Source organism: Anser anser, assembly GCF_964211835.1.
Source record: "Anser anser genome assembly, chromosome: 3".
NCBI lineage: Eukaryota > Metazoa > Chordata > Aves > Anseriformes > Anatidae > Anser > Anser anser.
The window spans coordinates 116,994,765-117,017,713 of NC_139722.1; the positions used below are offsets into that span (position 1 = coordinate 116,994,765).

The 22,949-nt window shown below is 38.4% G+C and overlaps 1 protein-coding gene across 7 annotated transcripts in view; it reads left to right on the forward strand.

Annotated features, from left to right (window-relative positions):
- The window catches only part of PAPOLG (poly(A) polymerase gamma), a gene marked incomplete at its 3' end in the record, with an annotated part of 40,433 nt that overhangs the window by 3,188 nt on the left and 14,296 nt on the right, over positions 1-22,949 (forward strand). For 3 of the 7 annotated variants that reach the window (XM_083829720.1, XM_083829723.1, XM_083829722.1), the window contains exons 6-22: positions 2,062-2,115; positions 3,172-3,283; positions 3,896-3,985; positions 4,533-4,671; positions 4,826-4,898; positions 4,981-5,101; positions 5,394-5,478; positions 5,868-5,921; positions 7,551-7,670; positions 7,972-8,081; positions 10,564-10,685; positions 10,772-10,938; positions 11,801-11,907; positions 11,984-12,207; positions 13,021-13,092; positions 13,691-13,747; positions 14,523-15,798. In XM_083829720.1, the coding sequence (XP_083685846.1) occupies positions 2,062-2,115; positions 3,172-3,283; positions 3,896-3,985; positions 4,533-4,671; positions 4,826-4,898; positions 4,981-5,101; positions 5,394-5,478; positions 5,868-5,921; positions 7,551-7,670; positions 7,972-8,081; positions 10,564-10,685; positions 10,772-10,938; positions 11,801-11,907; positions 11,984-12,207; positions 13,021-13,092; positions 13,691-13,747; positions 14,523-14,621 (1,806 nt within the window). Of the gene's footprint in view, positions 1-2,061; positions 2,116-3,171; positions 3,284-3,895; positions 3,986-4,532; positions 4,676-4,825; positions 4,899-4,980; positions 5,102-5,393; positions 5,479-5,867; positions 5,922-7,550; positions 7,671-7,971; positions 8,082-10,563; positions 10,686-10,771; positions 10,939-11,800; positions 11,908-11,983; positions 12,208-13,020; positions 13,093-13,690; positions 13,748-14,522; positions 15,799-22,224; positions 22,327-22,949 lie in introns of those variants that run through there. The other 4 variants (XR_014581873.1, XM_083829721.1, XM_083829724.1 and 1 more) reach the window with 4 other exon arrangements.

Sequence of the window (22,949 nt, forward strand, 5' to 3'; positions counted from 1 at the left end):
ACTTCTACAAATAAGAACATTCATGTTCACAATTCCCATTAGTAATGAATGTCTTACAAGCCAAAGAAAATAAAAAACATTCTGACCCCTTTTTAAAATATTTTCTGTAGTATGAAAATGTTGAAGTCAAACTTTTGGTTCCTCTTCCTGATGACTATACATCATAGGAATCTTTGTGGTACACTTGTCTTCTACCCTACCCATGGTTTGGGAATGAGTCAGCTGTAGCAAAAAATGAGGCTCTGTCCCTATAAGAGCTTTGCTTGAATTTTAGATATAGTAAGGGGCTCAGAAATGAAGTTGTTGCATACATGCAGGAAGAAGGGGCAGTCTGAAAATTAAGGCAGATGAATGTGACATACAAAGTCCTCTATTGGTACATGTGCCATGGAGTTCATCTGGATATACTTCAGAACCTCTAAGTTGTTTGTCTCTAGTCCTGTTCTTGGTTCTCAGCTTGAGCCTTAGCATTAGTGATGCATACTGACAGCTTTATGTAATATTGTATGTTCACTGCATGGCTCCTGTTAAGTTTATCTGCTTTGTAAAATCACCTTCAGGATGTTTCGTGTCTGTCTTGCATGTAAAACTGAACTCCTGACCACTCAACTTTTGCTCCGTAAACAGGGATAATACCCTTTTTCCTTTTGAGGAAAAAAGAAGATAAGATAAACCTTCAGGGCTCTAGTGGAGTAGTATCTCAAGTGTCTAGAGAAGGCTCGATGCCTTGCTGTGCATCTTCTACAGGAGATAGACAATGTTCAGGCTTGTTTGTATGACTAATCAAGATGAACTGTGATGTTTGATCACAGTACCATGACATTTCACAGCAAGCTGTAAAAACCCTTCCTTTTTCAAGATGGCTGTTTGCTTTAAAATATCTAGGAAGTAATATTACGGGGACTACTAGAACAGCCATTTAGCATTCATTGTTGCCAGAGTTAAATCTCTTTGACATCCTCTCACCTTCTGCTAGTGCTTCACTCAATGTGTGGGTGATTCCTGGCACTATCTCCAATGAGTCCATGTTTCTTTGAGAGCTGCGATGAGACTTTGAAGCATCTTGAGGTGATTAGTCTGAGAAGAGATGTGTGTGAACCCTTCAGTAAAGGTGCAGTGGATAGAGGCAGTTACTTTCTTCCTTAGCTTAACAAGTTGTGCTCTAATGCTAGTTTCTGGCCTCTGCTGCAGTCCTGCAGTCACGTGGCCTCTTGTTGAACAGAGGCTAGTCTGCTTTGCCCTGATACTTTCCCTTCAGGATGTCAGATGCTCTTTTTTTTTTACATTAGAATTAAAGAAGGTGTGGAATATTTTATTAGACTTGCTTTCAAGTTAATTGCTCCAGTTTCAGGATGCCTGAATTGCTTATCCCTAATAGTCAGATAGGGCTGCTGCATTTAATAACTGCATGCAGTCTGAGTCTAAGCATAGGGGAGAAAGGCTTTGTTCCTGTAGGACCAGGCAGTCAGCACTTGGAATGGTTATCCTTTAGCAGTTCCTTCTAGAAACCTGAGCTGGAAAGTGTAACAGTCCTGTGTTCACGCGAAGATTGAGGGCTGTATTTGTTCATTCCTGACTGCCATTAAAAAAACAAAAGGGAGAAGTTTGAGGTGTAAGCTTTTCAATATGTATAGAACATGCAGACTTTTCTTGGGAAAATGTAATGGTTTGATTCAATTCAGGCCAGTCTTCATAGATAGGAAAGAAGTCCTGATGTATTGATGGCCTCCTGTTTCAAGTTTGGGAGGCAAACTACACAGTATAGTCTTCCCTCTGGCTAAACTACAGGACTGGAGAAGTGTTCCCCTAGCCTAGTCTTCTGGCAGACACAGTGAAGGACTTTGTTTGTATAGCTAATGAGGCTAAACTACTTTTTAAAGCTTGTATTGATACCATATGTGTACTATGCTACTTGCATCTTATATAGTTTTGTTGATTCAGAAGCAACTCAGTCTTTATATTGTATAGCTTCACAGTGTAAGTTTTGTATTTTATTGTAGTCTAGGGGAAATGTGAAAGTAGCAAAAAGGCATTTTCATGTAGTTATCCTCTCCTCTACAGGCAGTAGAAGATGCCTACGTACCAGTTGTCAAGTTTGAGTTTGATGGCATTGAGGTAAGAATTTCATTTTAAGCATGGTTTATTTTTCTTGCTTTGCAATGGTATAATTTAGCAGTTGCAGGTCCATGGAAATCTTAGAAGGTTTTTGGTACCTTAAAGTGTTTAAGAAGCTGTAATTGAACAACCTTACACAACCCAGAATAAGACTGCAGTGGAATTGGAGTTTATGGGAGGCTAAGTCCCTAGGAAGCCTGGCACACATGGGAACATCAGGGACATCTTTTTCTAAAGCTGTGCTATAGACTAAGGTAGCCTACTTGAATAGTATTTATTTCACAAGGATTGTGCAGACTAGGAATAAAGGCAAAATCTTTGCTAATTCTTCTTGGCTATGCCAAGCTCACTTTCTACAAAGGGCTGCATATAGTGTGTTTCACTGTGTGAGTTGTGGGCAGACAAAACATTTTGTTGCAAATCAGAAAGGAAGCAATCATGAAACAAATGTGATAAGAAGAAAAGTACTCATTTGATTCCTGCCTAGGCTTTTCAGCTGTAGGAATCCTTGCATCTTGAATAAGTCTTCTCCAATGAATAAACAGCTGTGGGTTGTAGTATCCAAGCAAGTTACTGCTTGGTAGTGCTGTGAAGACACTCAGCAGCCTTTTTGTGGTCTTTATCATGTAAAGACATTGTCAGGATAACTTTCTTACCTCAGACTGTACTGAAAAAACACTTCAGGATCAAAAGGGCTTACCACATAAAGGAAAAGCTTGTTGCTGTAGTTGAGGTGAGTGAATTTAAGCTTAGTTATGGAGTTAAGATGCAACTTCCTTTTCTAATGGGAGTTGTAAGTTTAGAGTGTCTTTTCAACATTAAAAAAGGTTTTCTATTGGTTTAAAAAGAAGGATGATACACTGTAGGTTTTGTAAATAAAAATATGGAACTCCTAGCAATTGAATTTTTGGGTTAGTCTTTGGAGATGTACCTGTGCCATGTGATTCTAAATATGGATGTTCACCCCTTTTGTAGATAGTACTTGTTCTCTCCCGCTAGCAGGTTGTTTGCAAAGTGTGGCATTCTAACTCATGCTTGGTACTTCTTTGCTCTAAGATTGATCTTGTGTTCGCAAGACTGTCTGTGCAAACTATTTCTGATAATCTTGATCTAAGAGATGACTCCAGTCTAAGAAGCCTGGATATAAGATGCATACGGAGCTTAAATGGTAAGCATGTTTACACATTTAAAAAGAAAATGTTACTAAAGCTGATGTAGAATGCATATTACACAATCCAACTTTCTGCACAAGATGCACAACCAGTCTTTTGTATACTTAAGACCTGAGGAGGGGACATTTAATGTTTCTGTGAGTAGTGATTAGATAGGCATGTATTTCCCATTCCTTTCATCAGGGTGTGTGTTGTTGCAGTTTACCACAGAACTCTCTTTGGTGAATAAGTGGAGAACTTGATAGAGAAGGGAGTGTTGTAATTCAGAAATAAAGGTATTTAGAATATTCAAATCTGAATTTGCTCTTGGTTTAACACCAGCTGTTGTAATCATGCCTGGCTGTTGGAAGAAATCTAGTTTTCAGAATCCATGAAGAAAGGCCTTATTAAAATGTGTTGGCTGTAGCTTGAACTATGCGAAAGTGGTTGAGTACATCAGTTACTGGAGATAATACTGAGTATAATGGGTAATCAAGGTAATGCAAAACAAGTCATCCAAAGTAGTTTTTGTAGATTTGAATGTTAAATTGTAAACTATTGGTCCAGTATAGCATAAAACTGGCTTGTACATGTTGCAGCAAACCTTTATACTTAAACCTTTTTTACAGGCTGCAGAGTTACTGATGAAATACTACATCTAGTGCCAAATCAAGAGAACTTCCGGCTCACGCTCCGTGCAATTAAACTGTGGGCAAAACGTGAGTAATGTCATTGTTCATGATCTTTAAACATTTCAGAGGCATTTCACGATGAAAAACAAGTTTCTAAGACTATTGGAGGTACTTCAGTTTTGGATAGTTCTTTAGATGTCTGGTTAATAGGCTTAACTGCTTAACTTGTTTTAAATCTAAAGGTGCTGTGTTGCTTATTAGGAACGTGACTGCAAATGATAAAAATGCTGAGTTAAGCCATAAAAGCTTGATATCTATTGAATAGGGAAATACCATATGGGAACGTAGCTGTGGCAAGTGCTAAAACAATGGCAGAACTTTTCTCTGAAGGGAAGTTGGGGCAAAGCAACAGCTGTAGCAGTACAGGTAGATTTCAGAGTAGCAGTATTTTGGGAAATGATTCTTCTCCATCACTGTAAAGGCCAACATTTTTGGTTTCATCCTGCTGCAAAAATACTTGACTCCCAAGAGGCTGAAGTGTACCATAAGTAACTTACAGCTTGGGAAGTCAGTGGTGTACATTTGAAGGATGAGGGTTTTTGAAAGAATACTAACTATGGAGTATCCATTCCAGGACGTGGTATTTACTCCAATATGCTGGGATTTCTTGGTGGAGTTTCCTGGGCAATGCTAGTAGCAAGAACATGTCAACTCTATCCAAATGCATTGGCGTCTACTCTTGTGAACAAGTTCTTCTTGGTTTTCTCAAAATGGTAAGAGCTATAGTTTTGTGACAATTTTAACCTATATAGAGTAGTAACACTTAAGGCTAGTTCTTTAAAAATGTATTTCAACATTGAGTCCTAGTCTGAATTACATGACTGAGTCTTAAAATACAGTTATTAGTTAATGGCTTATCTTTTATAGGGAATGGCCAAATCCCGTTTTGCTGAAACAACCTGAAGAGAGTAATCTTAACTTACCAGTATGGGACCCTAGGGTATGTAGACATTAAATTCAGGAGCCTTTAAACTTTCTTCTAGGTTAAACTGATGCTAAGCAGAACTGTTTAAATGTTGTAGGTCAACCCAGCAGACAGATATCATGTAATGCCTATCATCACCCCAGCCTATCCACAGCAGAACTCTACATACAATGTATCTACATCAACACGAGCTGTAATGGTAGAGGAGTTCAAACATGGTAATATAGCTTTCTGTGTTTATTAACTGAAGTGTGCTTGCTATGTGAAACTGCATTGGTTATATTCTCTGAGGTGTCCTGCTCCATTAGGCATAATGGATCTCTGAGAAATAGGCCACTTGTAAGCAACATGGACCAGTTTTACTACAGATCATAGCACATCTGCACTGTGTCAAGTGAACTCATGCTTTCTCTTCTTAGTGTTCAGAACTTATCTTGCAGAGTTTATATCGTGCAGTGATATTTTTAAATAAATCCAAAGAAGTAATTGTTTTTTCAACATCAACTATAGGTCTCGCAGTAACAAATGAGATTCTTCAAGGAAAGTTAGACTGGCCAAAGCTCCTTGAGCCACCAAACTTCTTTCAGAAGTACAAGTATGTATGCGATCTGTTTTTCTGAACTCGGAATGGTTTGTGTACTGATCGGCATAGTGAGATCTAACTTTGCCTAAATAGGAGATGGCGTTAATATTTATTTTTCTGAAAAGTTAAGTAGATTTAGATTTTGATAATGATGAGTGCAGGGGAGATGCAGGAAACTGTTATGCCATTTACTGTCTTTGAGGAAGAAAATGAACTGCAGCATTTTGAATGTTGCAGAATGTGATTCTAAAAGATACACTCTATTTTTCTTCAGTTAATACTGTGCTGAATACAGGACATAGTCTGTCTTTAGTAGAAGTTATGTTCTAGATATTTAAGGCAACTTTGGCTTTGCTTAAAGGAATAACATCCTGAGCTATTATATTTCCGTTTTCTTCTAGACATTATATTGTACTGACTGCTAGTACCTATACTGAAGAGCATCACTTAGAATGGTAAGACTGTACCAAAGTCTTCAAACTTTTTTTGAGCACGTACCTTCAATATGTGTATAATTTATGTATCACACATTACTGAAGCTTTAATATTCCTTCCTGCATATTAATGAATTGTCTTGTGCATACACCCCACTCTGTAGCCTGGAAAGACTTGGTTTTATAACTTGTTTCTTGGATATAATATCTAATTTGGAACAAAATTGTACTTGGTGCTGAGTTGCTCTAGCTAGATAGTCAGCTAATTTCAGGGTCTACTTTTCTCCAGTGAAGTGAAACCAGGCTGTTATATCTGAGAGAAACCTTGCACTCAGTGCAGATCAGCTGAATGCTGATAAACAATATTTACTGAGTTTTAAGTTGTTAGTGCTCTTACCTCTTCTGTTTAGTGCTGAAAATAAATTGGCACTTTAGTATGGCCAATAGTGTATAGGTTAATTGCTGAATTGGTGATCAGTTTTACAAAACTGAGAACAACCTCAGTTGTAATTAGAGGAATTCACTGCTTATGATGAGATGTTTGTAACTGTCTCAGGGGAGATATGCCAATATAACTTGTTCAATCTATGTGAATGTGCTGAATAATTGTATGAATGCTAAAGCAAGGGGAAGTAGTAAGGAATTCAGTTACTGTAATGTGCATTTTGTTCTTAGCTTTGCAATGATATTCTGTGTTAATCTCTTCTGAGCTTTCTGATCTGTTCATTTAAATTGTATCACCTATAGCTTGATGTTAGTCAATCAGGTGTGCAACAAGGATTTACAGGCATATGGCTTAAAGCTAAAGAATTTAACTATTTCTAGTAGAACAAAGTTTTTCATGCACCTCACAAAGATGAGGAAAGTTCTGACTCCAGTAGGAGCTGACTTTTGTAATGACAGAAGTGGAAGCAAATGGGGCTTGGTTGTACAGCTGTGAGAACTAAAAAGCAGAAGATAGTTTATGTCATAAGACCACATTTAATTCACCAACTCTTGGATGGATTTGAAAGTAGACAGCATACCTCTTGTTTACATGTGTAAAATAGTTCTGAATAACCTACAGACTTTTAACTGCTTTTAAAGTTATCTGTGTTGTTAGCTAAAATGGCAGTACTTCCTTGAAATGAAAAGCCTTCATCGTGGTTCTTATAGCTTGGTAAATTTGTAATGAAGCTAAGGTGACCAGAATATTTGCTGTTAAAGGAACTACGTTTTCAGTTCAGTTCTGGTTGGAGAATAGTAAACTCCTGATCAGTCTGTAAGGAGAATTGCATCTTCACCCAGCTGTGATCAAGCAGTTGTCCTTGGGTTTTTTCCTGTATTTCCCATGATCTTTGTTTTTTTCTACTTTGAAGTGCAGCTGGAGTTGCAGGGATATGCTACTTGTACTCTCACAATTCAGATTAAACATATAATCCATGATGAAGATGAGAACCAATTAGATAACTTAGGTAACTCAGTCTTTGGAAACTCTAAAGCTCAAATGTTACTGGAACAATCTCAAGCTGCAGTGTGTGGTATAAAATCTGTCTATTAAAATGAATGAAACTTGCTCTTTGGTTAGCATTTTTGTATTAGCATTACATAAAAGGCATATAACTACTGTGGGGAATACAGTAAAAACAAGCAAATACTTCTTGTTCTTAGGGTTGGCCTTGTTGAATCTAAAATTCGTGTGCTGGTTGGAAACCTGGAGAGAAATGAGTTTATAAATATTGCACATGTAAATCCCCAGTCTTTCCCTGGCAACCAAGAACACCGTAAACAGTGAGTTTTGTTACTCTACTTAAATACAACTGGGCAAATGTATTTAACTTGTTAGATAACCTGAGATTAATATAAACATGTTCAGTTATATACCTACTGTTCTGTGGACAGGAGGTTCTGGACACGTAGGATCTTTTTAAAGGGAGAACTTCTGAGAGCAGTATTCAGAGCTTATGTATGTGCTGACTCTAATATTGCTGTGTACAGTTAAACTGTTGCCCAATTCTTTCTGGAGGCTTTTGGGTATTCAAATGCGTGGTATCTGCATAATCTGACAAATTTGTGAACCTGTCCTTTTTAGGGGTGGCTATGTGTCAATGTGGTTTCTTGGAATCATATTTAGGAAAGTGGAAAGTGCAGAAAGTGTTAACATTGATTTAACATACGATATACAGTCATTCACAGATACAGGTAAGCCTATATTTTTGTTTTGCTCTAGTCTCGTATTGTTTGGTTTTGATTCTACTGGAAAAGTTGCTTCATTAAGTGAAATGTTTCCCTCTATTATCTAGAGAACAATGTAGAGAATAAAGCCTTCCTGTTCTGACACTTCAGTGAAGTCCTTCTTGGCGCGAGTGTGTGCTGCATTCACACCAAGTGAGGAGATCTTTCAGAGTACACAGAAAGAATGGATAGCAAATACAATGGAAGCAGGGCTGGACTGCAATATTTAACAAGAAAGAGGCATGGCTAGTGTAAACCCAACACTTCCACTGTTCTAGCGGATGAGCAAAGATGTCCCTTTTGATATAGGCACATAGTAAGCATGAATATAGTCAGGTGAAATAGTTGTGCAGATTATACTGAACACCTTCTTGAAGGAACTGCATTTTGTGAAATAGACAGTCAAATGAGGAGCCTGTAGATGTTTGCTTACTGGGAATAGCTACATGTGTCGAAGTTGGTGGCAGAAAGCGAGAGTTAACGGTAGCAGGTTCTAAAACAACTTGTTAGTTCACTGTATTTTTCTGAAATAAGTTTGTGTATGATAATCGGTAGAACTTTAAGTCAGTGAGTTGCCGCACTGTAATTACGGGCAGTCTTGCATGTAAATCTTCATGTTCATCTTCCATTTCTGCTTTTTGGTACATGTAGGAAAAAGTATTATTGTAATTGTTGTCAGGTAATGCTAGAATAAAGGGGTTGTAGAGGGAGGACTCACTTAAAATCGTATCTCTTACTCTGCCATCGTCTATTTTCTCACTCCCAACCTGACTGTTTACGTGCCTTTCAGAAATGCATGTATACTGTCAGGCCCATGACTACCTGTCATAAATAAGAGTCAGGTTGCTTTTCTGAAGTGACAAGTGTGTTAGAACAAAGAATTTTAAACAGTGGACTCCCTTAAGCATTTGTTTGCACTCATGGAGAACTTATCCATAGTACCAGCATGGGCTGTGTTGTCTTGCTCAGTTCTCCACTTAAAAATGAAGTAAAACCTGACCACCTTTCTGGCTCATGCTTTCTGATATGAAAGGCATGGAAGACTAACAAAACTCTTGTCTGAATGTCAAGCCAAGTGCGACAGCTTCCTCAGACTTGTAGGAAACAAACATCTGTATAGATAACCCACTAGATATGATGCACTGTTATACCTTAATTTATTGCTTCAGGCATTTTGGAATGTTTCAACATTGTGGCAAATATTAACAAGGCTTATATACTACCAAGAGCCAGGCTAGAACTAAGATTTACTGTTTTATTTCTATGTAAGAACTCAATTGAGGTAGCTGTGCTCTTCGTTTAGTAAATCTAGTAAAGCACAGCTGATAGCACACTTCCTCTGACAGAGGGTTTGGATTAGACTGAACAGAAAAGGTATTTCTTGGGAGGTGTGAGGTCCTTCTGGCAAATTTGGGAGTGACCAGTTGTGAGCAAGAAAGATTTCATCACATGCCTTTTCTCTGAGAGTGCCTTTAGAGGACAAAGGTTAACTTGAAGTTGTTGGGCCTAAGGTCGTAAGCCTTCCAAGCAGTGAGCCTTTTCTTAATTCAGCTCCCTTTTGCCTGAGAACATGATTGGATTTACTTTGAAACAGTAGTTCATATCATTGTAAATATTCATTTGTGCCTTATTCACTCTTATTTCTCCTTTAGAAATACTTTAAGCCACCTCGTGGCTATGTCCTTACTTTGATTCCTACTCTATTAGTAAGCTGACTTTGTAGTTCTGCTCATGATAGGACTGTTAGATAAGCTTGTCTAAATGCGACTTAATTCCTTAATAATTGCTGTGCTAGTATAACACTAACATGCATAAAAGGCTGTTTGTAGGCAGTTAAGGAAAACTTGCTTAAATTGCTGTGATTCTGTTAAGTCAGATGTCCCTAAAAATCCAATCTTCATTTTCTTCAGTAGATAGAATTCTAACACCTGAGCTACTGAGAGGTTATGTGGTGTTACTGAACTGCTATGTCAAAGAAACAATTGCCACCATAAATATCAGACAAACCAGCCTGAATCTTGACTAAGGGGTTTGGTCTCTGAGCTGTGCACAGTGGGGTTGTTTCAGAAAGTCAACTAGATCTTTTCTTAGTTCTTAACCAGAATGGCTAGTGAGTATTATCTATAAGTTAAAATCAGCTCAGATGTCAGCTGCACAGTTAGCAAACCACCGCTATTACTGAGTATGTAACAGCTATTTATGTTCAAATCTGTATTTTTGTATCTGATCTGTATTGGATGGGAAGTAGCAGCTCAGCCCATGTTCATCTTGAGACTGTATGTGGAATGCTTAGGTCACACTTTATATGCAGTTAGACTAGAAGCTTCTTGCTCTTCATTTGAGCAGAACAGACTTAAAAGCTTGATGTTTCTAAAGAAATTATATGTAGCTTTGATAATGGAAATGTTTGCATTAAGTATTTAAGCTACAACAGTAAATTTCATGTTAGTTTACAGGCAGGCTAACAACATCAACATGCTAAAGGAAGGTATGAAGATTGAGGCGGCTCATGTGAAGAGAAAGCATCTCCATTATTTTCTGCCTCCAGAAACCTTACAGAAAAGAAAGAAGGTATAATAAAAACTTGTCTCTTCTAGACATATTTTTTCTTGCTTACTAATTATTTGAAGACTTAATTTTCTAAGCTGTTGTTTCAGCAAAGCATGCCAGATACTAGTCAAAATGCTAGTGGGCTTCAGTGTAAAAGGGCCTCTTCGGATGGAAGCTTGGACAGTTCCAGAGACACGGACTCCAGAACACCACGTAATTCCCCTTCATTAAATAGGATATCTAAATTGGACACTTCTACAGCAGAGATGGAAAGGTTAGCACCATAACCTTAAAACTGAAGATGCTGCTGTTAACTGACTTGCAATGTGCATGAGGTCTAGGATTTCTTGTTTGAGTCTATGTAGATTGGAAGTATGTGGGGTGCTGTAAAGGCTTTGGGAATGAAACTAGGTCCTCCTTTGTGGGTCTTGGGGGATGGGCTAAAGAAATCCTTGAAAAATTAGTTGATCTACATGAATGTGTAGAAACAAAGGAGAACTTGGTACCAGAGACATGGTATGGCCTTGAGCATAAATAACCTTAGGTTAGTGTGCAATTCAGAAGCTGGAGTATTTTATGTGCAGGTAACTGTTCTTTTTAACATACATGAAGTATGGTTAATGCCAAGCAATGTTAAGTTTTAATAACACACTGATCTTGATCACAGAAATGCCAGAGCTGTTGCTGACTTAATGGAACTGCGTAATAACTTTGGCAATAAAAGTGTATGTCACTTTCCTGGGAAGTCTTTGTTCATAAGCTACTTCACATGGGAATGTGTAATCTTGAGAGTAATAGCCCAGTAGTATCATGTGCTGTAATGTGCAAAAATAAAAATCAGGGGTACTTGTGGATAGAGCAGACATCCATTAAAAGCAGCAAGGAGTGCTGCATATACTAGGTTGGAAGGCAGTATCAGTATATGGAGACTCGCTGAAGAAAATACTTGAGTTTAAATCTGCAGTCTGCAAAGTGATCTCATGCTAGATTGCCAGTGAGTGTCTGTGCTGTTTAGTGGAGCTGTGACAAGGAGCTAAGAAGGAAGACCATTCTGTGTGTGTGAACTTCCTGGAACTGACATACACTATTGGGATAGCATTTTCTAACTTAAACAGTGTAAAATCTGACTTTTACAGAAGTGCTGTGATTCAGAGAACTAGTGGTGCTAACAACAGAGAGGAGATGAATCACGTAGCTGTGCCACCAGTGTCTAAGGAAATCTCCATTCCAGTTATTGGTTCAAGTATGTGTTCAAGCAGTAGGTAGAATGCGGTCTGTAACTTCATGGCTGAGCTCTAAAAGCTTGATGTCTCCTACAGAAATGGAGGCTGCAGTTGCAGTAAGACCATCAGGACCTCCAGCTGGCTGCACTGTTCCTGCAGTAATAGAACATAACACGATTTCTCGACTTAGGACACATTTTGTCCAAGGACAGCATGAACCAAGTGGAACTCAAATTACAAATTTAAAGAGTACTGTACCTAAACGACCTCATTCACCTACCTCAGAAGAATACCCTAAGAGACCAAAAGACAGAGAAAAGGTAGGGAAGCAGGGCTAGGCTGTGGAGGGTTTAAAGTGATATCTATTAATACAGAATTATTGATAAAGAATTACTGAAATGACTAAATGATAACAGGTGTGTATATATATACACATTCCCAAATATATATATAAACATTCCCAAAAAAGACTGATAACAAATGTGTATATATACATTCCCAAAAGAGTTGGGAATCTAAATTTAAACATGATAGTTTTATTAGGATATAGGTATGAGAAACTGTTCACTAGCCATACATTAAATTCAAGACAGTTTCTTCAAAATGTGACACTAATGACTGTTTTTAGTCTGGTGACAGAATATCTAAATATTACTATTTGTTTAATGCACTGGCCACTTATCAAAGGAAATGGCTCACTTTAAATTGTTTTAAGAACTGCTTCTGAAAACATTTTAATTATTTCTAACTAAAGAGGGATATTAATCTTACAAATACAAAAATATGAGCTAATATTGTTCAGGTAGAGTTTGAATGCTCTATTAAAATCTCCTTAAATAACTGCTTTTCCTGGTTTGCCCTCCTCTTTGAGGCAGAGGCAAAGAACAATTCAAACTCAATTTTTCCATTTGAAAAGAACCAACTTTCAGAATAATTAACTTGTATTGAATGTTTCAAGTATAGGCTTTCATGGATGGGTAGCAAGACTATTCAAGAGACCTGAGATACCTGTTTGGTAATGGTCTCTAAGTGGTGTTATAAGAATGGCCGCTAATGCACTTAATGCATTGACTTGAATCTGTAACCGAATATCAAGTCTAGAATTTTTGAGTCTGCGTATTCTGTTCTTCTAGTTAACTGGCCAGGATTCAGCATTCAAAGATGGTGGTAATCCAGAAGATGTAAAGAGAAGATCTACAGAAAATGTAATTTTTAAGTGGTTTTATTCTAAGTGGAGTAAATGAAAATCTGAATGGAATATTCTAGTACCTAGACAATTTCACATAAATACTCTACACATTTATTGATGTGAACAAAAATATGCTTTTTAGTATAACTTATTTCAGTCTTCATTTCCCAAATATTACATCCACATATGTTACATGCTACCACTAATTTTGTTAATATCTAGCATCTTGCCATGCCTGAAATTGGTTATTTTTTAACCACTTGATTTAATCTTGTAGGCTAAGACTACTGTGAAGACTAAAGCATTTGACCTCTCACAGGGAGGATACAGAACTGTATATTTACTGTAGCTTGTTACTGAAACAAACTCTTGCGTGCACACCCTCAAATCAAGATGTGGTCTTGCTGGCAGAGTAAAGGTTGAAATACCTGAAACATTGCATGTGAGCTCACGTGCTTCAAGAAAAATGTTGATTATTTTTCTGAATCTTAAGGGAGGTGAAGGGTGTCGATGCATGTATGTATTTGGCATTTAAGTATCTTAACTGCCAAACCTTGCTGTATCAAGTCATGAATTTGAGAAAACTATGTAATACATCCCTTTGAACTTTTTAGGCTGGCCTTGGGGGAAAATCTATGCTGATTCCAGTTATTGACACATCAAGGTCACAGGTATGGTGTCTTAATGATCATAGGTAAAATAAAACTAGAATTTTTCCCTGCATGTATAAAGTTTTATGCACTATTAACTTCTGTGGAATAGGTCCTGATAAGTAGGTGGTAAGCCTTTACATATCATGCTTCTACTGAATTGAATGGCTGAACAATGAGCTTCCTGGTTGCAAAATTGAAGTCAGACTAAAATCTATTGGACTTGAAGGACCCTGTCTCCATTCATTTGAACCCTGACAGTTCATTTCCTAGTTCACTATTTTCTTATTAAAGGATTGTGTATACTCCTTGCAGACATTTCACAGAGCTGTAATTACTTTAAACACTTGTATACTCATCGCTGTGACAAGATTTGAAGCTTCGAAGTACATAAGTATGTTAAATTCTGGTGTCAGTTGAAATGTTGAAAAAATGAGTTAGAAAATTGGAAGTACTTCAGACAGTAGAGACACTCTGTATTCCTAACCCATTGGCCCGAGAAGGGTGGTAGCTTCCTTTATTATGCTATTGAGCAACTTTTCTGTCATGAATTGAGATAATTACTTCCTAAGGACAAAAAGAAGTGTGCAGAGGGGAAAATGCTCTTCCTTTGAAAACTAGTGGTAAGTAAGTGGTATGGTGGAAAACACCCTTTTCTGTAAATATTTTGGGCCATACTGATTTGGTACATAAAGAATGGTACTATATTCAGCTAGAAAAATGTTTGTCTGCTGCTACGTGTAAGTTCATGTGTTTAAAACTTACTTTTTTTAATGGCATCTTTTTTGTGTTTTAGAGGCTTTCCAGTAAAGAACTACCAGATTCTTCATCTCCTGTTCCAACAACTAATATTCGTATTATTAAAAGATCCATCAGACTTACCCTTAACCGTTAACCTTTATCTCTTCAGGTAAAGATATTTGTTTAGTGATTCATATTATCAATGTGTATTGTTACTAACAAAGAGTGGACTGTTACTGTTGCCATACTGCAGTGTCAGACAGTTAAATATTTCTGTTTGTGTTTTTGACCTGGAGATGCTGTAGGATACTCCTATTACTGTGTAGCTTTTCCAAGATCATCAAGTAACAAGTCACAGTCTACAAAAATCATGGCCTTTTTAGTAGTATTAGCTTAGGTGCTTTCTTCCTTTGGAACTACTTTGTATACTCTTGCAACATCTGTCTTTATTAGTCTTTTTAAGGAGTCTTAACTATCACTAGCTGAAACAGCTTTCTGAAATAGCCACAAAAACAGCTTGTCCTGTAACTTGGATTCAGAATGTATGTAAACAGGGTTGACTAGTCATGACATCTATGTTCTGTTTTCAAGCATGTAGGAATGTGCTTGTATTCATTTGAGCTTTCCTAGTCGATGTAGATATGGTGTTCTTATCTTAAATTATCTTCCAGTTTGGCACATACACTCCTGTGCATCTGTCACAATTGTGCTCAGCTTCCACAGGCAGTAGCTTTCCACTGTCTAGCACAGCCATGCACTACATAAGTATTGTCTCCCATGGAGGCCCATAAATCTAAATACTGAAGAAAATGCAACAGAGGATGCTACCAAGGTATGGAGATGATAGACAAACATGTCCCATGCCATGTTATGTCTTTTTCTTAAGACTGCTCCAACATGAGACTTGAGTTCTGTTTTCACTGGGTAGCTGAGCTAAATTAAGAACACAGAAGCGAAGATGCATCTCAACATTGCAGCAATTGAGGCTGTTGTGACACTGCACACCTGTAAACTGCAGTCTTTAAAGCAACTGTCATGTAGAAAGTGGTACTGCGTTTAAGTGAAATCCTGGAAGCTGTTCAAAATGGTTACCTGAAAACTTGTAGTAGCCTTAAGTCTGGTTCTGTAAACAAACTGATAACACTGCTTACCCAGTGAAGTGCATTAGGGTTTTTTGGGGGTGGAGAGATTCTAATTATGGGAAATATGCTATCTTTCTATTGCAATTTCTTTATAATTGGTGATTTTTGTAAATGAAGTTGTATGTCTTTTCCAGAGTATTTTTGTATGTACTGTAAAATACTATCATCCAAAGAAATTTAAAGTCTTCAGTTGTCTTTCCTCTTTTTTTAATGTAGATGGCTTCTGATTAAGGAAAAGCAAAACTGAAAATAAAATGGCAAACCAATTGTACAGAGGGATGGGGACAGGTGGGCACAACTTCCAGTAAAATGTAGTCAACTTGAGTTAATATCGCTGCTTCCCTGCTGTTGATATTTCCAGGCCTTGAATGAACACCCACGGAATGAATAGTGCAATTTGTAAACTGAATTAACAGCTGAATTCCCAGTTCGCTATTTGAACAATAGATACCCCTGAATTTCTGTAAAAAGAAGTTGCTTGGCTTTAACAGCAATTCTGAGTTCTGATCATCTTAAGCATCCACTTGTAATGTTCTTAACCAGACTTAAGGACTGTAAAAGAATAGGGAGAATTTATCTTTAAAACAAAAAAATCCTAGTGGGTTCGATAGGTTCTGTTCTTCCCTTTCAACACTCTTCTCCTCAAAAGAAAAAGCGCGCTGACTTTGCAAGGCTTACATTTAGTCACAGGTTAAAATGAAGTAATAGTACAAGTTAAGTGCTTGTAAGATTGTTACACTGAGGTTTATAAAACAGTACCTGGGTTTGGTATGTTTATCACTGTGCTACTTAAATATTGTCAGGTCTGTGCATTAGCTACGGTATGTATACAACTTTAGCACCTATGTAAATAAAAAATCTATTATGAGTTTGAAGGAATTAAAGTAGGTGATAAGGTGAATAGCAAGCTAAACAGGAAAGTTGTCTTAGTAGTCTACAACTTTGTAATATCATGCTTTTAAACAAACTACTCCTTTTGAGTATTCCAAGACTATTCAGGGGTGTTTTGCCCTTAACCCCTCTGTAAGCATTAACCCCTCTGTTAGCGCACACATTAATACAACCAGTCTTAAACTAAGCTGGCTGATGGTTACTGAGGAATGTTTTCACAATTCTTTTTATTCTTGCTTTAGTTACCTTCTAATTGCTATTACTCCATTTTTTTTCCTCCCCTCTTAGGGTAAGGAATGTTTAGGAAGGATTTAGGTTACTAATTTCTGGGACTTGATCCAGAATAGGTGAGGATACACATTTCCTCTTTACATACCCAGCTCAACGCTTGGTGTAGTGCACAGTGACCTTACTGCTCTGGGCTTTCCCTAGATACTGCAGAAATGCAGTGCTGCCCCAGGGCTGTGTAGTTATCTGGTGTTCTGAGTGTTCTCTTCTTGGGGTTAATGGCTAGATTTCAGCTGTTTTGATGAGAGTTCAAATTACAACAACTTTATTGTTTTTCTTTTTTATGGAGCAAGTCCTCTGTTAAAGGCACTGAAAGTTAAAGGGAATGGAAGTGAAGTTACCCAGGTGTAAAAGAGTTCAGTGAGCCTATATTTCATCAGACTTCCTGGAAGTGTTGTTTTCTACTGTGTTCGTAGCTGGCTGCTGTATGTGTGGCTTGGAGATTGAGGTAGAAGGGGTGAGAGAGGAATAATTAATCTCCTTTAAAAGGATTGGCTGTATTTTGTACGTACATTTGGACACAAATTTTGTGTATTCAAATGACTCCAAGTTACTAACTACATATAAGGAATTCCATTGCAGGAATTACTGTATCCCAGGGTTTTCTTTGCTCAGTATCACCAAAGGAACAGTTACTGAATTACCTATGTTTCTGTTGCAATGCATGTCCCTGTAGCAAATAAGGGTAAGTGATAGAATATTTCTTGTCCTAGTGAGTAAAAAGCAAAGAGGGTGGGGGGGAGGTGAGAGGTATCTTGAAACTGCTGCTGTTGATTTTTGGGAAGGAGGGGGCTTACTACTGCTTTTGTGTAATATTTGGTGAAATAAGCTGCTTAGCTTAAACACAAGCAAAAACTCCTAGCTGTATTTTTGTATTACCTCATCACACTTCTTATAAAGAGTCTGGTCCTGTGCATTACCAGTAAATGACAGGTATGGGCTGGGCTTTGGCATGCTGCCCCTCTGCCTACAGCTGAGGGGCTAATAACCCCCATGGCTGGAGGCACCAGTGCCCAAGCTCTGAAGGAAATCAAACCACTGTGGGGGTCACCCTACAGTGGTCCTGTGTAAACAGGCACCTTCTCCTCCCATGGGACCAGTGCAGGAGGCTGCTGCCTTACCCCTCCACTGAGTGTCTGTGGGGGCTGCGTGCTCTCTCTCACGGGGTGGGGAGAGCTGTCGGGTATGGGGGGCCGTGGCCCAGGCTTCCCACGCTGGGGTGGGTTTCCTGCTGTAGGGCCTGCAGCGGGGGCGGGCTGGGGACTGAGAGCTGCAGTGACAGTGCTGGCATGTGACGGCAGTGCTCTGCGGGCAGGCGGCTGGGAAACACCCCTGCAGCATTGTGGTGCCCGCCAGCCCAGGCTCTAGCGCTGTCTTGAACCCTGCTGGGCCGAGCAGAGTGCAGTGGGAATGTTTCTCAGCTTCTAGAGCTGAGAAGGAAGGGCAGGCACAGGCTGCGAGCACCCTCAGCTGCCTCCTGGCATCAACTCCCCTGCAGCTCAGGGTTTCTTTAGGTGCTCTCTGCATTTGTGGTTGGGGGCCCAGAGCATGGTTGCAGCCCGACAGCTGAGACCTGTCTCCCTGCTGGACCTCGTGTGTTGTTCTCAGGTGGTAGAAATCTTAGCAAAACAGTAGCCAGGGGACTGATAATTCTCTTATTCCAGAAGATAAAACCTGTTGGGTTCTCAGCTGTCTGACCTTCAGGACATTGATAGAAATCAAACTGGGACAGCTCGTCTTTGGGCAGTTCCTCTTTGCTGGGAAGACCCTGTCTGATTCGTCATGCTTGACACCCATCCTTGTTTCTTAATCATACTTCACATTTTTTCTTTTTGCCTGGTCTGAGACTCTTGCCTACCTTCCTGTCTTCCCTGATATTCACATCTTCCTTTCCCACCCAAATCCATCTTTGCTCCCATTTGACGTGTCATATTTTTTTTCTGTACTGGACAGAAAGCCCTGTGAGCCTTGAAACCAGAGAAATAATCTACTTTCAATTTTAGTTTGTGGCAGCCAGACAAGCAGCAGCCTTCAGCAGGGGACCGTCTAGCTCACTCTCGGCAGTACATGCAGTGGAGAGAAAGCTGATGACTTCTTTTGCTACTAAGCAAGTCTGAAAGCATATGTAAGCTCAGACTTTTTAAAGGCTCAACACATGCCCAGATTTGTGTGGTTTTTCAAAGGAACAGTAAAAAGTCCAATAGTGACACCAGCACAGCTTCCATGCTAGATTTCATGTCCCTGTTTCTGAAATCCGGAGAAGTTGAGAGTTTCTTAAAAGTTTTGAGTTCTTTGAATACAATTAAGGTGGCATATTTTCCCTGTGACTCATTCTTAGAAATGACCAAGTCATTTCGTTCTGTTTTTCCTAAAAATCAGACGGGGGCAACATATGTAATCATACTCCAGAGAACGTTTTTTTTGCAAACTTGGGAGTAACTGAAAATGCGGTCTTAAAATAGGAAGTGTTGACTAGCCATAACTAACAAAAGGCACTGATGGTAAAATGACCAAACAAACAAAAAAATGTAGTTAATGCTTTAGTCAGTAGGTAGTAGAGCTGGAAATTGCTAGAATTTATTTTGTTGCAGTAGTTTTCTTCCTGTGTGCTCACTGGGCAAGAACAGAAAGTGATCGTATAAACTATATTCAAGAGCATGTAGAGAAGAAAAGTTGAAGTTTTGTTGAATCACTTAATGTATAAATGATTGTCTGTGTGCCTTTGGCACTACTCTTGAATTTTTATTGTGATTTTTTGGGGGGGATTGCTTTTCCTCTTCTGTCTTAGATGCAGAACTTACATTTTATTATGTACAGCCTTTTCCACTACTTAAGCAGAAGGACATTAACCTAACATTGTGAGCATTACTTCAGAACTTCCTAATAACTACACTAAAGAAGTAATAGCTGTTTTAAGTTTCACATTTTTTGCTCTCCTGTATGAAGCAGGCATTAGACCTTCAGGAAACTGAATGTTGTTCCTGCTTCTGAATCATATGTGCGAAACCAGAAACCTTTCAGTATTTTTTGCAAGATTTGTAGCTGATGGTTACGTTCACTTCCGTTTTTGTCTGGATAGTAATAGAGTATGTTAACTTTTCCAACTTGTTTTGAGTGTTTTTACAGGTCTTTATACCTCTTTTGCTGTATAGAATAACAGCTTTGGTAGATTCTGTAAAACAAACCAGAGTAGGTTCTGTTCAGTGCATTTACAAAACAAATATCTAATTTATCAAGTCATCAGCAATGGGAAAATGCTAGATAACAGTGCTTTCTATAAAGTGGTTGTCTGCAGTAAGTTAAGAAAATCAGATGGGATAAAAATACATCTGTGCAAGTTGCATTTTGAGGAAAACGAATCTGTTGCAATCAGCTAAGTGCTAGCAATGAGAAGGCAAGGGAATCCCCTGTTCCCCTGCTTTCCCACTAAATAAATCATTGGGTTACACCAAATGATAAGTTGCGTAAGTACAGAGATGTTTACTTTTCTGTAATTCAGGGTAAATATTGGCACAAGCCTGTGAAACTATAAATCAGTGTACTAAATTATATTTCTCTTACAGAAATAAGTAATGAAGTCAATTGATTTTTCTCTCCCGTTCTTATGTGTTATGACTTCATGGGGGGAAAATTCAGTAAGGGCAGTATCTGTGTTCTCCAGGCTCAGCTTAATTAAAGCTGTTTTCAGTTCACCTTTCAGTAACAAATAAGCAGAGATGGATTGACCAGAAGCCTAACTGTGGAGCTCAGATGGGGGGTTCATATGTTCAAACTTAGTCTTGCATGTTTTCAGCCTTAAAGGTCATCCCTTATTTCAGTGGCTGTGATATCACTGGGGAAACCCTGCTGCACTTTTATTTGTCCTTGTATGAAGGTCTCAAACGTCAAATAAAAGCAAAGCAACTACTTAGAAAGGTTTAAGACTTGAACTTAAACTACCCACGAGTTCTTAGTGACTCCTAAGCAAGACTGTTATTTCATCAGCTCTTGCTTGCGTGTGAACTTTTTTCCTCGGTCACTGTTTCTTTTGCTTAGATAGTTTTGATTTTCAGCTATTTATTAAGGAGAGCTTTTGCTGTGAAACATGGGATGATCTTCTGTTTGATAAGTAATGGATGCCACTAACAAGTTGAAGATGATTTCTCATCTGAAATAACAGGACAGAGGATGAACCAGGGTGCCCACTAATTGTTCCTTAGACTAAAAATTTGCATTGAGTATTGGTACTACTGTGCACTTTTGTCAAGGCTTTTCCTGACAGCATGTAAATTCTTTTTCAGTGCTTAATAATGATTTACAACATTTCTGAGACTTTTTCCTTAAATCTCTGCATTAACAGATCTGTTATAGAAACTATTAAGTTGAGAGAGATCAGAAAAAAGCTTGTGCCAATACCTGAAACTGAAGCCAAATTTCCTGAATATGTGAGACTGTTGTTTTACCCTTATTTTTTTTGTCATGTTGTCCATTCTTGCAGCGGGAGTTCCCAGTACCTGTTAGTTACTGCATCTAGCTAAGAAGGACTGTAACTGTCTCTAGAGATTATAACTGTAACCGACTACTGTTTTTTAAGCCACTACATAACTGGTAGCCCACTATTCTTATTGCTTTTTTATAGTCTTGAATATTAAACAGCTTTCCTTTCAGATGTTGATTACCTTCCTAGGAAGGAGAAAAATCATCACAGATCTTTCTTGCTTATTTTTCATTCTCCACAAAAAAGTCCAAGAAGTTTAGCACAACACACAGTACAATAGGTTTATCAAATCCAAGTTAACAGCTTACTAGGTGCTGATGGGTTATTTCTTTTATTTTATCATTGCAGGGGTGAGTGAGGTTGTTAAGGGGGAATCCCAGTAGTTCCTGATGATAGAGTTGTTAAAGTAGGAATTACCAGTAGTTGCTACAGAAAAATGAGTGGATGCTGAGTTTCTTTTTTCCTTTAAAAAAAAAAAAAGACAAATACTATAAAGACAAGTACTAGAGTCCTAACTGTCCAAATCCCATGTGACTTTTTATTTAGCCTTTAAGATTTGGGTTTAGACACTCCTCTAGAGATGCTTTTCTCTGCTGCTGAGTAGTTGCTGTAGCACGTAACCCTAGCTTCTATGTGAAGGATGAGCGTAGCTTTTAACTGAGTAAATCTTTGTAGAATTATCCCACCAAATTTTATGGAAAGCTGTATGTCCCAAGGTACGTTTCAGCGTAGGAGGCTCCTTGCTTCAGGTCATGTTAAAGCTACGTAGGCCTTATGTGTCACAAAATAATGCTGAGGAACTGAATGAGATGGAGACACTGTTACTGGAGAAACATGAATCCCTAAAACACGTGTTACGTACTGCAATAGCAAGCAGCATAGCACCTAGGTTTGTCCACGGATTGGCCTCCAACGCACAGCCATGATATGAGACTTTATATTATTATTGTGCATTTTAGGTCCAAAGCTATCTGCCTTTAGATTCAACATTAAAATGACTCTTGGTTTCGTCAGAAGCCAAATGCCTTCCTTTAGGAAAAGGTGGTTATCTACTGAATGGGGTAAGTTGAACTATGAATGTCATATATGTGAACTGGTATACTGCATCTTTCTGAATGAATGATAGATTACAACAAGTTATAGGTAGCTCTCACTCTTACAATAGTTAAATGAATGGTATGTTTGCATGGCTGTGTATTTTTATCACTCAGATGAAGTTCCAGTCAACCCAAGTGGAAGTTTTCTCTGTGAAAGAGGTGTGTGATTACGTTCTTGACACTTCAAATATATTGCTAAGAACGTATTGTTGTGTGGCCCAAAAATTTAGTAAACTTATTGCTGTAATCAAAGGATCTTCAGTGAAGAGAAACACAATGAGAGTGCCTCTAGGGCCTAATGTGCTGTTGCTTTAAATCTCCTCAAAGGTAGAAGAAACCCAGTTGAGTGAAGTTGTTGTACCCTTCCTCTGTAGCTTTAGGAGTGTGAATCTTCCTTGATTTCCTGGATAAAGCTGTTAATCAGTCTTTGCTACTTGAGCATGTTATGAGTAAAGATAGCGACACTCTTGTAAAAGCAACCACAGAGTTCTGGCTCCCCTCCATCTTACTCAGCCGGAACAGGAATTTATAAAGATACCAAGCTTCTGTTCGTAAAACACTGCTACACACGATGTGTTAGAAAGTGC